This window comes from Nelumbo lutea, chromosome 6 (genome assembly GCF_056320005.1).
Source record: "Nelumbo lutea isolate HS-2025 chromosome 6, American lotus-T2T, whole genome shotgun sequence".
Lineage (NCBI taxonomy): Eukaryota > Viridiplantae > Streptophyta > Magnoliopsida > Proteales > Nelumbonaceae > Nelumbo > Nelumbo lutea.
In genome coordinates, this window is record NC_142689.1 from 27919902 (window position 1) to 27937850 (window position 17949).

General features: G+C 36.9%; 1 protein-coding gene and 1 pseudogene across 1 annotated transcript; one reads left to right on the plus strand and one right to left on the minus strand.

Moving 5' to 3' along the window:
- The first annotated feature begins 6793 nt into the window (after positions 1-6793).
- LOC148848185 (14 kDa proline-rich protein DC2.15 pseudogene) lies at positions 6794-7555 on the plus strand (annotated as a pseudogene).
- Positions 7556-15504: 7949 nt separating this feature from the next.
- LOC148848186 (uncharacterized) lies at positions 15505-16659 on the minus strand. Its single transcript, XM_088951023.1, has one exon. The coding sequence runs from the start codon at positions 16452-16454 to the stop codon at positions 15762-15764; it is 693 nt and encodes a 230-aa protein (XP_088807149.1). The 5' UTR covers positions 16455-16659; the 3' UTR covers positions 15505-15761.
- Between the last annotated feature and the right edge of the window lie 1290 nt (positions 16660-17949).

The following is a 17949-nucleotide window of genomic DNA, read 5'->3' on the forward strand; positions in this document are numbered from 1 at the left end:
CTATAGAAGGTTGCCAACCCATGAAATCGCCTGACATCTGTGACAGTGGATGGGGTCGGCCATTCCCTAATGGCTTTCACTTTTTTCCCATATACTTTCACACCATCCTTACTTATAATAAATCCCAGGAATAATAAATTATCATTCATGAAGATGAATTTCTTCAAATTAGCATATAGTTTATTTTCCCTCAATGTTTGCAGGACCTCCCTAATATGTCCCACATGCTTAGTGATAGATTTGCTATATATCAAAATATCATCAAAATAGACTACCACAAATTTACCAATGAAGGGGCGTAATACCTGGTTCATCAGCCTCATGAAGGTACTGGGTGCGTTGGTTAGTCCAAAGGGCATGACTAACCATTCGAACAAACCATCTCTAGTCTTGAAGGTTGTCTTCCATTCATCTCCGGGACGGATCCTGATTTGATGATATCCACTCCTGAGATCTATTTTTGAGAAAACTACAACTCCGCTTAATTGGTCCAGCATGCCGTCCAGCCTAGGGATGGGAAATTTGTACCCAATGGTAATCTTATTAATGGCCCTGCTGTCGACACACATTCTCCAACTGCCATCCTTCTTAGGTGTAAGTAAGGTAGGAACCGCACAAGGACTCATGCTGATTTGAATGTGTCTCTTCTTTAATAATTCTTCTACCTTTTCCCGTAAGATTTCATTCTCCTTAGGACTCATCCTGTAATGTGGGAAGTTAGGTAAACTAGCACCTGGAACGAAATCAATATGGTGATGTATATCTCTCATGGGAGGGAGTTCATTTGGTAACTCCTCTGGAACTACATCATTAAATTCATCAAGTAGTCCTTGCACTTCCACTGGAATTTTACTTTCATCATTAACATTTTCTCCCTTTACTACTAAGAGATGTATCTCATGAGTATCCTTACATTCTTTAACAAATTCAGCATGATGATGGGTGATGGTAAGAAAATTCTTCTCATGTGCTTTTGGAGCATTTGTAATAATTTTCTCAGCTATGGGTAGCAAAGTATAACGTGTACCTTCTTTTTCTAGTTGATAGGTATTCTTCATACCCATGTGCCTTGCATCTGTATCAAATTGCCAAGGTCTCCCTAACAAAATATGGCAAGCATCCATTGTTAGACAGTTTTTGTATGCCCTTAGCTTCAATCTGATTTGATGTACTTTTGTTATTTAGTGGAAATAAATAAAGTGCATGTTTGATTCATGTTGGACTTTTATAGAGACTCGTGCTAGTTTTAAATGTTCACAGCCGTTGGATAAGTCTGGGGAGATTTATCCTGCCAAGGCTGATACTGGTGTGCCACCAAGTGTTGGGATGGCCTGTCTCAGCCACCAGGGTAAGACCCGAGGCACATGCAGTGTGGGATTACTTGAATCCTTGAACCGGACCAGATTTCCAGTATTGCCCTGGACCTTGGAGATAGATGGGCAAAACTGGAAAGTTACACCTGACCCCTAGACTCGATTATGACACTTCACTAGGTGTTGGATCAGGCTGCATTTGATATGCCAATCAGTGAGATCCTTAGCGGGGATCAAAACCTGGGTATGTTGGGGCAGTTTGAGAATTCATCTGAGTGGGTGATCATAGTGACAGAATCAACCACTTTGTCGGACAAAGGGTAATGATCGGGAATGCACTCTCTCTGATGGAAACCAAACTGCTGGCAGTTGATTTCAATCGTTGGAATTTTGTTTTGCAAAATTAATATATTTATATATATATATATATGTACGGTTTCAAATTGTTTGCAAATGGTTTTAATCCCCGGGATCCATGTGAGAGGAGATTGCGACACTGTTCCTTGCAGCCGAGGGAGAGGTCATCTCTTGTCGGGTAGTGCTTGATCATTAAGGGCTGAGAGGTTAAGTGTAAGACCATTGAGGATAATACCTGATGGGCTAATCTTGCACCTGCCCACAGTCCCTATGTTTTTATAAGATGGCTTGGCCCAGGGACCACTTAATGTAAGTGTTGGGCCCATAGGGTCCATATGATGGACTCAAGGGGTTCATTGAGTTTTTCAGTGAATTCGGCTGAGCCTTGTATTAAAGCTGGGCCGAACCCATGTGGCTGGTGTGTAGATCAATGTTTGGGTCCCCCGCCATACAAAGAAGCCCAACTGGGCAGCTGATTGGAAAGTAATTAGACACTGAACACTTAATGGGCCAGAAGCCCATTTCGAGGTGGGTTGATATGATCACCCATCCTTGGGGCGAATCTGAGATTATTGTTAGTAAAAGGATTGGGCCTTTAGCCTTATCCACTCTTGGAGACCAAATTCAAATTAGATTTGAATCTGGTAACCTCTTGATAAGATCAGGAGTAAGCTAACTTTATCTGCAGATAGGATTAAGATTATCCCCTATCCAAATACTGATTTGGATTGGGATAACTCCTAATTAGGAGGATTCTTAATCAAGAAGAAAGGAGGAGAAATCCTAACCAAGAGAGAGAAATATCAGATTTCGAACCACCTTGAAGAGATATAGGATATCTCCTGCGAATTGAGATAGGATCTCATTCATACTCCAGAAAAAGAAAAGGCAGTTCAGCCTTTTCGCCTTTAGAGTTTTCCTCCTGCCGCCGCCATCTTTTTCTTTGCAAGATTAGATCTTTGCAGAAAAAGGAAAGACAAGAAATCTGTTCTTGACATTAGTCTTGCAACAAAGACTAAAAGGATTCAGTGTTTAGTGTTTCCAGAGGATTCTTGTGAAGGATCCAGTGTGTAGGACGCACCCTGCTGGTTCTGTTCCATCCACAGCTGTGTCATCTTCAGCAGGAACGGATCTTGGAGCATTCTTTGGGCGTGAACACCAACTTTGGGAGATACTGCTTCTCCGGATCAGGTATATTCCTCCCATTTATCTTTTGGTACAGATCTGGTTTGATTATGGTTCAAGTAGGATCCTTGAATATTGTATTCTAAATTTAGGGAATATGATTCCTAGTTGGGAGAAGGTAGGAAATTTTTGAAATTCGCCCACCCATTCCACAACATTTATGGCGTCCATTAGATGGATCCTACCCTTCTTTCATCCATATCAACAATATCACAATAAACTTCATCATGGTACTTACCAATGGAGAATGGTACCTTGTAGCGCTCCTCTACCCGTACGCCGCCTCCTTCCTTGATCCAGCCAATTGTGCATGGGTTTGGATGTCTTTCAAGGGGTAGTCGTAACTTTTGTACCATATCCCTACAAATAATATTTTCTTGACTGCCACTATCAATGATTAAATTAAATAATTTTCCTTTGATAGTACACCTAGTACGAAACAACCTGTGCCTCTGAGAAGCATCTGTATTTTTCTGGGACAACATTAATTTTTTGACAACACAGGTATATTCCTCATGTTCATATAGACCTTCTTCATCTTCCCCATCGGATCCACAGTATACCTCTTCTTCAATATCTTCTTCTTCCCTTTCTATCATATTAACTGCCTTCCTCCTGGGACAGTCACTAGATCTATGTCCCACCTCATTACATTTGAAACATTTAATAGGAGTAGGCCTTGCATAAGGGTTATTGGGTTTATGAGGGTTGGAAGGATTACCTCGAATATGTCATTCTGTAGTAGTCTTACCGGCGTTACTTGTGCTTGCCGGGTGAGAGGGTTGTACTGCCGGGACTGATTTGTTCCTGTCAATAGCCGCTGGTCTGTTGTCGCTCCCGCTGTACCGATGGTAATTATCACCGCGTGTCTTGTCTTGGAACGCTAATTCTGCTTTCAAAGCTAGGTTCCTTGCTTCCTACACACTAAGAACCATTTGTACACCAATTTTGTCTCTGATGGATGGTCTCAAACCGCTTAGATAACGGGTTGCCTGCTGGTTATCACTTTCAGATAATTGATTTCTCTCAGCTAATCTCAAAAATTCAGATGTATATTCATTAATACTACGAGAACCCTGCGCACACCGTTGGTAAGATTTAAACATGTACTGTTCATAATCTGGGGGTAAAAATCTACCTCTTATAAGCTGTTTCATGCGCCTCTAGGTTCGAACAAGTCCCCTTCCTTCTCTCAACCGAGTCTCTCTCATCCGTTCCCACCAAACAGATGCACCTCCCTTTAATCGGAAAGCTACCAATTTTACCCTTCGTTCCTCTGGTATCTCCATATAATCAAAGAACCTATCGACTTCTGTAATCCTATCCAGGAGTCCCTCTATACCAAGATCTCCACTAAAAGTAGGAATATCTACCTTGAGTTTAAATTTATCATTATTCCTACGGGGATTGAAATTACCTTGATTGTGCCAATGTCTACTGTTTCTGTCGTTGCCGGGAAGAACTGGAGCACCACCAAATTCGAAATCATCATCACTGTCATCGTCAAGAATTGGGTGTCGGGACACAGTAATGACGGGTGGTCTGTCGTGGTTGTCTCCTTCGATCTGTTGTGGATTTTCCCGGTTCCATGGAACAACCTCTCTGCCAACTATTGTTCGATGTTACATGTGGCTGTGCACTGTTCTTCAACTACTCTCCAAACAGCTTGTAACCCCTGATCTCCGTCACGGGGCGGGTTGCGACTACTACCGTCTTGGTTGGCCATCTGACTAGGCGAACTCCCTGCTCTGATACCACCTGACGCAGCGTCGGAGCTGGCTATGCAAGCACCAGGCGTTTGCTAGCACCTAGCGAATAACACCGATTTCTCTAGGAGAGAGAAAAGGTGGCGAAACTAAAGAAGAGAACTAGAAGAAATTCTGAAAATCTGAAGTATGAATTGATTGGTAATCCTAAGAAATAACAGTATTTATAATATATTGAGAAATTGTAAAATAATTAGGAAATAACAACTAGGATAGATCCAAATATCTAATCTGATAGGATCGAACTCTCCTTTGTTTGATCTCCACTGTCCGATCTCCCTAGATGCATGAATCTTGGATTGTCTTGATAATCTTGATGCTTCTTGGAGTCTTTCTTGATAATCTTGGAAGAGTCTTGCTTTATCTTGCTATTCCTTGGAAGAGTCTTGCTTTATCTTGGTAATCTTGGATCTTGCTTATCTTGGACTTATCCTTATCTTGAATTGATCTTATCCTAGGAGCTATCGCCCTAGTGGTGAGATGGGCCTTGTGATGGGCCTCCATCAGTTAGTCTACCTCTATTGAAGCAGAATCGTTAGCTTTGTATGATGGTCTAAGTCTATGTTTTCAAAGAGGCTGTAAAGAGATTGAGGTAGAAAGTGATAACAAAGTAAATATTGACATTATGATGGGAAAATTCGACTATCCTTGGACCCATATCCTACTAGAGGGAAATGTCCTAGCTAACAAAGGAATTGGTGAAAGATGCTCGCTTAAGGTGACCAATGATAACTTCCAAATTTCTAGAGATTTGTCTTGACTTATTCATGATGATAATTTGGGTTTACCTGTTATTACAATTAAATATTTTTTGTTAAGCTTCTTTGTTTTATTTTTCTTCTGTTGGGTGGGCCTGAGGTAAAGCTATGTATGCATGAATTATGAGTCATCCCCTGTTATTATAAATGTTCCTTTTGAAAATGGTTAATAAAATTTAAGATAGTAAAGTTTGGGGCTAAAAAAATACATCACCAGTGCATTGCAATACATCAATCCATTGGCTTCCAACTACTTGACTACTCTCAAGGTGATTTCAATGTGAAGGTACTCGTAGAGTCACAGCATGATTAGTCTAGTATGTTACAGCCAAACATTATATAACATGGCTCCACACGGCTTAAAGGGGTCAATGAATTAACAATGAACCAGTTGAAATAATGTGGATATTGGCCGGAAACCAGTTCAAATAATGTTTCGGTGGAGCCCATAAGAGGGTTGGTTTGAGTTCTCGTGACACTCACATCCAGCTAATCAGAACACGCCAAGGAATGGACTATTGTACAAAAAAGTGAACTATTCTATTCCTATATATTTTGCATGCGTGATCTCAATATCATTAATTACATATTGTTTACATGATGATAATCCCACATTAACTGGAAATCCATGTGTTTTTTACCATTAAGTCAAGAAATTTGCAGTAATCAATCCGAAAAAACTCTTCGATTGGATTGACATGATCTCTTAGTACAAAAAAGTTTGATCCAGTACTTAATGCTGAGTGGCAATCGAGAAAGATGCATGAGTATGACTGAAATTGGACTCTAAAGTCAAAACCTGTCAGAGAAGAAGAAAAAGTGGTAATTTGAATTCAATCCACCTCAGAATTTAAAATGTGGAAGAAAGAGTAAAAGAAAAATCATCAGTTCGATGTAACCGAATTTGAACATCAGTTGAATCCACCTCAAATAAAGTAAATAAACTATAGCATAAAATTTCATATGGACAAGGGGCCGGGAGCTTATGCCAAATTTGTTCCCCACAACATCAAATGTTGTATATGTTAGCCTTTAGCCTTCCACTGACCGATCAGTACAGCAGATTGGAAGTTGTAGTACAGCCATCTTACAGAGGTGGTTGGTACATGATCTGGATCACTGGCACTACCTCTATAACCAGAGTAACGATCAATAAACAAAAAGGGATCCAAAGGGGTGTAATACATATATATTAGAATAGGGAACATGGCAAGTTATTATTGTGAAATGTGAATCCACCACACAAAGCTCCAAAAAAGATTGCGTAGAATCGGTTGCATTGCCAGCTAAATCCATGGTGACACATGGGTGCATGGATTTATTTTATGTTTTAGTATTATTTTTATTCATGTACATAATAGAAAGCCCACCACCTTTGCACTCTATAAATACCCACCACTCAACAATTCTCTGCACCACCACCACAGAGAACCTAATAACCCTAGCTTCTCCCAGCTATATTTTACTTAAGCTATTTACTACCAAGTATTAGTATTATTAGCTAGGGTTTGGGAGATGGATTCCAAGAGCTCTGTATCAATTGCTCTCTTTCTTTCACTCAACCTTGTCTTTTTTGCCTTTGCATCTGCCTGTGGTTCTTGCTCTAGCCCTTCAAAGCCACAGCCAATTAAGCCAACCCCAACATCTCCCATCCCTGCAGCCAAGGGCACCTGTCCTAGGGATGCCTTGAAACTGGGTGTATGTGCTAATGTGCTTAAGTTGGTAAGCGTCAGTGTTGGCACCCCACCATACCTCCCATGTTGCAGTCTCATCAAAGACCTTGCAGATCTTGAGGCTGCTGCGTGCCTTTGCACAGCCATCAAAGCCAAAGTCTTGGGCATCAACCTCAATGTCCCAGCTTCTCTCAGCTTGATTCTCAACAACTGCGGTAAGAAGGTTCCTACTGGCTTCAAATGTGCCTAAGCAAATCCCCCCCTTTCTGTGTGTGGCGTTTACCAAGTTATGATGAGCTCCTGGCATAGCTACTAGGAGAAGGGCTTTAATTTGTAGCTAGCTAGCGTTTATCTATTATTGGGTTGGTTCAACTTTAATAATTAATAAATATGTGAGTGCCAATTTGTACTTCTCTATCTATCTGCTATGTATTTATAAACCTTTGCTTTGCAAGATCATTTATTTGATTTTGTAATAAGAGTAAAGTTCCTTCCTTTCTGAATGCCGGCCGGAGGCAACTGATATTCATTTAGAGATGAGACCCCACCTCTCATAAGCCTTATAACTCTCAAAGTTAATTAATTATATTAATTGTTTCCTACAATTTTCCATCTGTTTAATACTAGAAAGTTAAAATAATAATAATAATAATAATAATAATAATAATAATAATAATAATAATAATGTGTAAGAATGCATGTTATATATCTATTATGTACTTTTCTTTATTTGTTACTAGCAGATTCAGACTCGTATAGATTATACAAGTAGATCCATGCATTAAGAAATATTTTCTTATGAATTTAACGTATATGTAAAGAAAATATTATTCGATCCCAATGTGCGATTAGATGCTATATAATTAAAGTTTAAGATAATTGTCCAAAAAATAAAAAATAAAAGAAAAAAATTCTGCATGCAAGGTGGATGTTTTTTTAGTGTTCAGGAGAGTATTATAAATACCCAGTTTGGATATGTTGGGATCGATCTTTTCTAAAGGGATGTCTAAATTGGTTATGGTACCGATAATTTGTATCTTCTAATTAATCAATGTAAGGCAACGTTTTAAAAAATGACTCGAAAATGGAATCGTTCGATCCAATTGTCTGGTTCGAATGGACAGTCCGTTCTGATAAACAAATAAAAAATAATTAAAAATAAAAAAATAGTCAAAAACCGTTGAATAAGTCAATCATCCAAATCAACGAATTATTGACATTTTCAACAGTTTTTGGGAAAAGATTGAATTTGGGACAAAATGGAACTGGGCCTGGCCGATTCCTGGGCCAAACAGTCTGACCATCTGAGTCGGCGGTTCAAAAACCTTGATGTAAGGTGGTACACAAACACATCCAAGTGGCAGTAAGGTAAGGTGGTACACAAACACATCCAAGTGGCAATAAGGTCATATCTGGTTCTCTGTTCCAAACCCGTCTAACATCCCCCCACCCCCCACAGAAAGTCTCTAATTATCATTTGAGTGATAGAAGAAAATGCAGCAGCCACTCTTAATTAACATTTAACTCCAGCTTCACACCTAATTCTCTCTGCAGAGATTGAAACTGTAATTCTGTGAAACACTTATCTGCCGTGCTGTGTACACTGAGCTACAAGACCGTGGTTTCTGTTTTTGTAAACAAAAGTTAATACATACAAAGTTCTCATTTTATTTTTTTAATTTGTTGGTAAAATACAGAATTCTCATTAAGCTCAAGAACTTAATCCAAAAGTGGCGTAAGGGCTTCCATATATCAGAAAACACCAGGAATGTTTAAAAGACGCCTACCATTAGCTTATTTTAGTAAAGGCATGAGAATGAAGATAGTGATGGATCAATTGCCGAACTTGTTGAAGTATCATGGATTATAGTAACTTGGGTATAGAAATATTAGTGCCACAGATCGATGTAGCTGGTGAAGGAAATTATTTCTTTATATTGACTTAAAGTAAAAAGATTATTTTGGATGCCTTTCACTTTTGTTTCCTTTTGCATATTAAGGAATGAACCAATATATATAAGGGGCAAATTTTGATTAATCAAGACATTCCATATAAGAAAGGAATATTCGGAATTTGATCTCAAGCTTCTGGTCTGTTTGAAAGAAAAAATAACCTATAAGAAAAATGCATGACTGTGATTGTAATCAGTACATTAGGTTGAAATACAGCACATTAATGGATCCTGTTTAGTTTAAGCACAGATAAAAAAAAAATAACAAATCCAAAATGTTCAAGTATTTTATTTTTGATATTACATTTATATACATTAAAGGGGTATTAACGGATAGGGACAGAGTAGGGTGAATGTGAGGTCCACTATGACCTTGTCAGAGAGAGCCTACAGTTATGCAAATTGTTCCTGCACCTTCCTTCATATTTGAATTTTGAAGGGACGCCAATCGATCGACTGGGTCCCCGTAATATGTTGAGATTTTTGTATCCTTGACATTATCATTTTGAATAGAAGAAATGATACATAATAAAATGAGCTGCTGCATCCCCTCCCTTGATTTATCACAATGTCTTGAATTTGTAATTTGTTTCCTTTGATTTATGCAATTAAGGCTGTGCTTGGATTCGGTGTAAATCTAAAATGATGTAAAAATTTACATCGGTTTGATTTCGTTGGCGGAAGGAATATAAATGAAGATTAATGTAAAACTCTATTCCGGTTTAGATTTATTGACGTTTGGATGCAGTGGAGTTTTACATCATGAATCAATGTAAAACCTCATCAAACATAAAGTTTTGCATCGATTATCAATGTAAAACTACATCGATTTTATTGATGTAAATTTTTACACTTTTTTATCACGATTTTCAAAATGTGACGGTTACCTATTATACAATTCAGTGTAAAACATCGTCAATGTACTTTTACACTGATGACGTTTTATACCGGATCCAAACAAATCCTAAAGTTTTATTTGGAAAGTGGAACTCTAAATTATGACACATCACAATTTGATAATGCAAAAGCATGCATGTGAACCTTCGATTCAAATTGGTGGCTTTGGAGAACGAGTGATAGATGTATTCTCCATTAACACAGCCAGTATTCTCCATTAACACATCACAACTTTTTTTTTTTTTAATCTCTACCACAGCCACTAACAAAAACAACTGCGTGGTTGTAGTTGACTAGTTGTTTCTGGAGGTCTATTTCACAAATTGTTTGGGAGGGTAGGAGCCTAGGATGGGGACCTAAACACATGGGTTGGGGTTGAGCTTATATATATATATATATATATAAAAGTTTTTATTTTCCAAAACTTATTTTCTGTTAGTGCACCATTAATGTTTCTTAACAGAGGTGTCCATGTCAGCATAACAATTTTTATGACCAAATCACCCTTGAATGGCGCGAGTTAGAGGAAAAATGGTCTTTTTCATTTTTCAATATAATTTCTAATGTTTTTTTATAATTTCTGTTTTTTTACATTTTTCTATTTTCTGCAATCTATAAAATTTCCTGTATTTTTTGTTATTTATTTGCATTTTTTGTGTTTTTCTATAATTTTTGGCGTTTTTTCTACAATTTTTATTTTTTGATTTTTTTTTCAATTTCTGTAGTTTCTATGATTTGAAAATATTTTTTTATTTTGTGTGTAATTTCTATAATTATTTATATTTTTTGCAATTTCTTTCTTTATATATTTTATATTTGAAAATATTTTTTGAACTTTTTTTTTCATATCTAAATATTAAAATATATGTATATATTTTATATGTTTCTATTTTATATTTTTCTATAAAGGTTAAAATAGTATTATACTAGCAGCCGTAAGTCTCTTTATGAGTTTTTGATAATTTCCCATATAAGGCTAGATCCAAGGGATAGCCGGTCAGAGGACTGCCATTCTGGTCAATGCAATGTTCAGTTCATCATGCAATTTTGTTTTTCATCACCACTTACGTTACGTGATTGATGCAGCACTTTCTGACATATAATTTAACCCCCCCGATGGTAGACCTTTATCACAGTTTAGAGATGGTAAATTTCATACTAACCTAAATAAAAAAAAAAAAGAAAAATAAAAGGAATTTGGAATTTTGGATATATTGCTCACATAGCGTTGATAGCATGTCTCAGCCACGCACATGAGGAACATTCTATAATCGGATTAGATATGGATGGGATGTATATAAATTAATTCGAGTTGATTCGATAATAATATGAGAATTTGATTGGATGTATAAGTCAATTCAAATTCAATTCGAATTTGATTGGATGCATGGGATTTCGGATTTCACTCCAAGTTAATATAATTTAAGAAAGAAGAGATATGGATGGTAGAGATTGAAGAAAACCAACTTAAACAAAAAAAATACACAAGCAATAAAAATGAGAAAACGTAAAATAATTAAGCAAGAAGAGAGGGACTAGAGATAGAGATTGTTTGCTTGTGCAAGGAAGAAAAAGAAATGGTTATACCATTCTAGTGGATAATTTATGCGATGGTAGTGGAAGGCTGGAAGCCGCATCGTCTTCTAATGAAAGAAAAAAGGTAAGATTGTTTCAGTTTTGTTGATACCTTCGACGCTGAAGGTAGTTCTGAAATCGTGCATTGTCTCCCTACTAAAGTTAGCTTGTTGTGGTCGAAACTTCTAGCATTAGAATTGTTGTTACTTCGCACACACTTGCAAACAAAGGTTTTTCATTTAAAGTAGTAGCTTAATCCCTTTTACAAAACAAACAATATTGATATCCAAAAGTATTCAACTGGGTTTACAGTCAAAATTAGAGTCGGAATTGGAATGGTCTATTTCCTTTACTTGTTTGGTTCAGTTTGGAATCAGAATTGGTTGGAATGAATTCCATTCTCAAGAGAGAAATGGGGGAATGCCATCCCACCAGAAATGGGAATGGGATTTTTGTTCTATCCAATTAAACAATTAGAATCAGAATGAACCATTTCTGCCAGATCCCTATTCCTGCAAACCAAAAGGACCTGAATAAGTTTTAGCCGTCACATCACTCTGACGTCTCTATCGTGGTTAAAGACATCTATGCTTTGCCCCAGGCTTCTCGATGATCAGTTTCACTCATATCCTGTGTTCCACTAACAAGGCTGCTCATGCCATTCCTAGCTTTGTTTCCAGGCATCAATCCTGGTCCCAATTTTCCCCTTCTTTTCTTGGCTCCGGGATCTTCCTATTTCTAATTGTGCTATTTTCAATCTTGGTTGAATCCTTTTTGTAGTTTCCCTCTGGGACCTCTTCATTCTTTTCAATAAAAAATAAAAAAAAAAAGAATTTTGAGATACATAGTGAGCTTGGTAATTGAAGCAAATGTATTATAATATCTTAATCAAACCAGCTCCTAAAATATACTTATTTTCTACAGACAATATCCAAAATTCCACTAAGGCTAAGGAATGAATGTTTACCACAACCCTACTAGATATGTGGTTGACCCATGTATAAGTCGATAAAGAAGTAATCATCTTTTAAGGAGAAGAGTATTGGATAGATAGTCAAGAACCCAAGTGTCCAAAAAAAATGTGCATGATAAAAATTCATTTAAAAATACATATGAGTGAAAAAATTAGAGAGGATAGGGTTAATTAAAAATAATGTTATTTGAATGATAGTTCTATGGGTGATAAAATAAAAATAAAAAAAGATTAAGATGAATTAAAAGGACTAGGGGAAGACCAAAAAGGACATTAATGTACGAGTAAACGGCCACAATGATCCATATTAGATGCTTTCTAAAAAATTGATGGGTTGCCATATATGTCTATTACACACTTATTTTAATACCAATTGAGCGATAACCGAATTGGTGTGATACATGAATTGTCTCAGTAATAGTGCAGTTTTGAATCCTATTATTATCATCTCTGTAAGAAAAGAAGTATTGATGTGATATTATACTATTCACTTAAAAGAATAACGACCCTTATAATAGTAAATAATTATACATTTCAACAGATATCTTCAAAGTTTGCTTCAAATCATTTCATGAGTAGACCACTGGAGGTATTTTGTGGGGTAGTGCCAGACTAGCTTAGCAGTGGCGATTTTATTAAGGGACTGAATAAAAGTTTTGTGTGCTTTTTTTGTATTTTGGGTAATCAACTTAATGTAAAGTGATGTATTATTGCCTGGCGTAGAACAGTAGATCGATGTACTCAGCTGCACCCAGCTTTTGATGAAGAATTGATGGTGCAGCGGTCCTTGCATGCCAGCCTGACTGCAATTACAATTAGGGTAACATATTTATGTGGACGAGGATCTAAAAGTTTTCAAGGAATTAAAAGCATAAATGCCAACCGCAATGAGGTGTTGATGTAACACCCAAGAAAAAATCTACCGGCTAAAGTCAAGAAATGATAAAATAATGCCTAGTATTCTCCAAAGGCTGTTTCTCTCTTGTCATAAAATAATTGGGCCTGTTTATTAATATAAGATGTTACTTTGGCCGTGCTAACAGTGCTTATTGACCACCATCTCCATCTCGTGAACCAATTTATATACATATAGGATTCCTGAATCCTGATTTTCTGCACTCCCATGTTGCTTCATGTGATGTGGGCTTACAACTATTTCTTATTTACTTATTATTTGTAAGAAATAGATAACATTTGAAGACTGATTGTGTCCTAGGTCACCAATTACAATTTGAAAATATTGAACATGTTTTTTGTCTTTTAGCCAATGCCCTAATTGTCAATAGAAATTTGTGTTATGCTTTATATAAACAACTACCTGCCGCAAAGTACTCTACATCTATAATAACAATTGGATAAAGTATATATGCAATAATGCTGAAAGTTTTCATGTTATAATATAAGAAGGGTAAATTGCTGAAACACTTAATCTTAATTTTTTAATACAATTGCATGTAGATCTCTTTCCTTAGAGTCTTTAATAAGAGGTATGAAAATGTTCAAAATATCATTCAATTACTTTTAACCAAAATGTTTATTTTTTAAACTTCTCTTCATATCAGTCATTACTTCAAACTCTTTTCTGAAAATGATTTAATTTCCAAATTTTTATATCAATCGCTCAAATGTAGCTCAAATGTAAAGCTTTAAGTAATTACATGGGTATTTTAGACATTTTCTTGCCTCTTCCTAGAGGAATCTAATAAAGGGGGTCTATTTACAACTGTGTCAAGAAGTTCAGGGATGTAATTGCAATTACCAAACTTTACGAGAGGTTTCAGCAATTTACCCATGTAAAAAAGGGAAAATTACTCAAACCACCCTTGTGCTTTGTGCCAAAATAATAATTTTAACCTTTTTTCCTCGAAATTTTAGAGAAATTATATAAATAATGCCTTCCATTGGTATGGTGTAGATGAAATTTTAGAGAAATTATAACTTTGCCCTTTGATTGTACCGAAGAAGCCGAACCCACTTGCCTTGCCTCTCCAAGCTTACAAAGCCACTCAAACTAAACTTGGCTCTGTTTTTTAAAAGGCCAAGTTTGCAATGAAATATAATATGTATAAATGCTTTTGAGGGTATTTTAGTCAATAGACTCTTAATATTGTCATCCATGCGCTAATTTGAAAATTTAAAGTATTTAATTAAAAGTATGGCATTATCATTTTTATTAGGTTTTTAATGTCAAACTAACAAAGGGGTCTGTTAATTTGTATAATTAATTTCTTTGAAATGTCAAGGAAAAATTTTGGAGAGATCAAAGTGGCCAGAGGGGAAGTTGACGCATTTATCCAAAAGACATAAGGGAAGTTTAAATAATTTACCTTAAAGAAATGTAGAATATGCAAGTAGCTAGGCACTGCATCATAGATTCCCTTAGGATGTGTTTGTTTTGAAAGAAAAAGGTAGGGATTCTAGGGAAAGAAAGGAAAATGTAGAATCAAGAATGTAGAGTCAAGAGAAAAGATAGATGCAGAATCAAGAATAGCAACGAGTGCAAGCAAGAACTGCACAATGTATAATAATCTATCGGATTAAAAAAAGAGAAATAGAAAGGGGACTGAATTGGCTACATATATTGTCTGATAAAGTAGGGTATATCGCAAGTGAAAAGACAAAAGATACCCCTTTATACAATATTCATAAAAAACTAATACTAAGGATAGTTTTGTGTGCCACCTTTAATTATATAGAATGGGTGTCACCAAATCAAAACCCAATTAATGAAGGGAATAATTTAACCAAAGTAGATCTATATTCACTTGTAAAATATATGCATGCAAAGTATGAGATGAGTCCATTGTTGTAACTCACGCAAATTTTCCATACTATACAGGAGTAAAGGGGAATATTTTTGTTTTTATGAGAGGTATATTAGAAGTGTGTGTGTATATTCCCATTACTTCTTTTTCTTTGGTAAGAGAGCAAGTAGCAGGAAGCTTTCATATAACCCATTAATGGAAATGCAACTTCCAGCAAATTAAATTAAACCAAAAGGGTTATTATAAAGGAACCATGAGAGAGAGAGAGAGATGATACTCGACCAATAAAATGACGAGAATCAGGTTAGACATTATCTCACATTTTTCATCTTAACCAATAATAATGCCGAGAGTTAAGTCAGACATTCCTGAACCATATTCCCCTAGAATCCTACCTGTAATTCTAAGCACAAAAAAAAGGAAGAAAGGAATAACCCTAATACAACAATAGAAATGAGACTAAATCTCCCCCCCCCCCCCCAAAAAAAAAAAAATAAAGTAAAAATAAAGAGAACAATTAAACCAGCTAAATCTGCGAACAAAATGTTCACTGAGGAGGACATACATAACCAGGTGGAGGGTTCTTTCCACAGGTAATAAGAGCTTTAATAGCGAGAGGAATGTATATATTCAGGTTGAGAAGCTTAAGCCTTATACCAGTGCAGAGGCAAACAGCTGCTTCAAGCTCTAACAGACCTCCAAGCACCGGACAGCAAGTATTTTCCACTGGGTTCCCTAATCCAACGTGCACCAACCCGCCAAGAACATCCAAGCACAACCCTAGTTTCAGCGCGTTGATCGGGCATGTCGGACTGGCTGAAGGTGGAGGATTTATCCCTGGAAGTCCACTTCCACCTCCAGAAGGTGGTGTAAGACCACCACCACTGCTACCTCCTGAAGGAGGGTTACCAGTGTAAGGCGGGTACGTGGTTGACGGAGGTGGAATGGTTACAGGAGGATTGGTTACAGGTGGAGTAATCACTGGGGGAGAAATGATAATCGGCGGGACAATAACTGGCGGCACTGGCGAGTTGTTGGTCGGCGGTGACACTTTACGTCTCTCTTTGCCATGCTGCGGTGGGGATGGTGGGTGAGAACGGTACGGTGGGCGATGGGGGGCTTTTGGCGATCTCGGGCGGTGCTGAGGTGGTGAGCAGTATCCGCAAGCGTATATAGGTGGCAACGCCAGTAACGTAAAGATCATGAAAACGAAGAAGCTTGCTGTAACTCTAGAACCCATGAATCCTAAACTCGAAAGCTTTCAGGATTGCAAGTGTTGTTTTGCTTGCTCGCTTAATGGTTTGAAGCAAATATTTATAGATGAATTGTAACACTGTATGAACAGCCCGTGACATTTTTCTTTCTGGTTTCTGCACCAAGAACGAGGGTGAGAACCAGGAAAACTTGTTGAATTAGAAACTCTCTGCTGTGCTGCATAGGCACCCGAAAATAAATGATTTTCTTTTTCTTTTTTCTTTATTTCTTCGGTTAAATTGGAGAATTTGGAGTATATATCACTTGTCCAGTTGTGAACTTCAATAACCAATCCGTGACTAGTTAAATCCATGAACAGTCTTTGATTTCAAAACTTGCTCTCAGCACGGATTTCCATGGTCTCTCTTGTCTTCTTTCCTGTTTTTCATCAATTCCCGTTCCCGTTATTACCTTGATTCATATCATATTTCTTTGTTGATTTTCTTCCTTCATTTACGTACAGTGAGGCTCCTGTTTCTTTTCTTTATATTAATATTATTTTTGGGCTGGGCCTCTTTTCTCTTGTGTCCTCCTACCTAAGGAGTGCAAGTTGGTTAGTGGTGAATCAGTGGGCTGTCGGATGCAGGAAGATGGAACAACAAATCAGACTTGAGCAGTTAGGGTTTCTCATCTGAGGTTCTGTTTTGTAGTTGGGTCCTTTTATCGAAGGAGACACGTGAACCTCCTGTTCTCTTTTTTGTCTTTAAGTTTGATAGTTTTAACTTTTAATAAAAAGTTTTTTTTTTTTTGGTGTTTTATAAGAAAAGTTAAAATCGAGGGAAAACATGTACACCATTCAAAGTAGGGTTTGGTTGCAAAGATCAAGGCTTTTGATGTATTGTTAAGGCTCACTTTGAATTAGATTAAGTGACGCGCGTTTTGGTGGAGCCATTGTAATACATCAAAAGCGTTATTGGCTCTCGGCTTTAGCCCTGCAGTACAACACTTTTATATCAAAAGTGAACTCACTTTTGGCATGGTAATACGTACATGAAGGTAAAGCAAGCATCAGCATTATATGGTAAAGATGTAGTTTTGGCGGGCATGCATGTTTAACTAGGTTTCTGAATTTTATTTTCTAGTATGCCCCTTCACGTGAAAGTTTATGGAGACAACCATATTAAATTGATAGGATGATGAAGATAAAACATTTACAACACTTGGTCAAGCAGGTTGTATTACCATCTCAATCAATAAATAACTAAAAGCTTAATAGCAGGGGGGAGTCAGAAATTTTTTATAAGGAGAGCCTAAACCTAAAATGGAATGGAATGGGTGGTGAAAGAATTCTAAGTTGGGGTAATTTGATCACACAAAAACGAGTGATCAGTGACCTGCATTTGTAATACTCTGTTACAACAAAATGAGAGATTCAGGACTTTGACGACTCTCATAGATAAATACAATATTAAAAATAAGATAAAAAGGAGCAGATAATAATAACAGAACAGATATAAGATACAGAGGATAAGGTAAAGAGA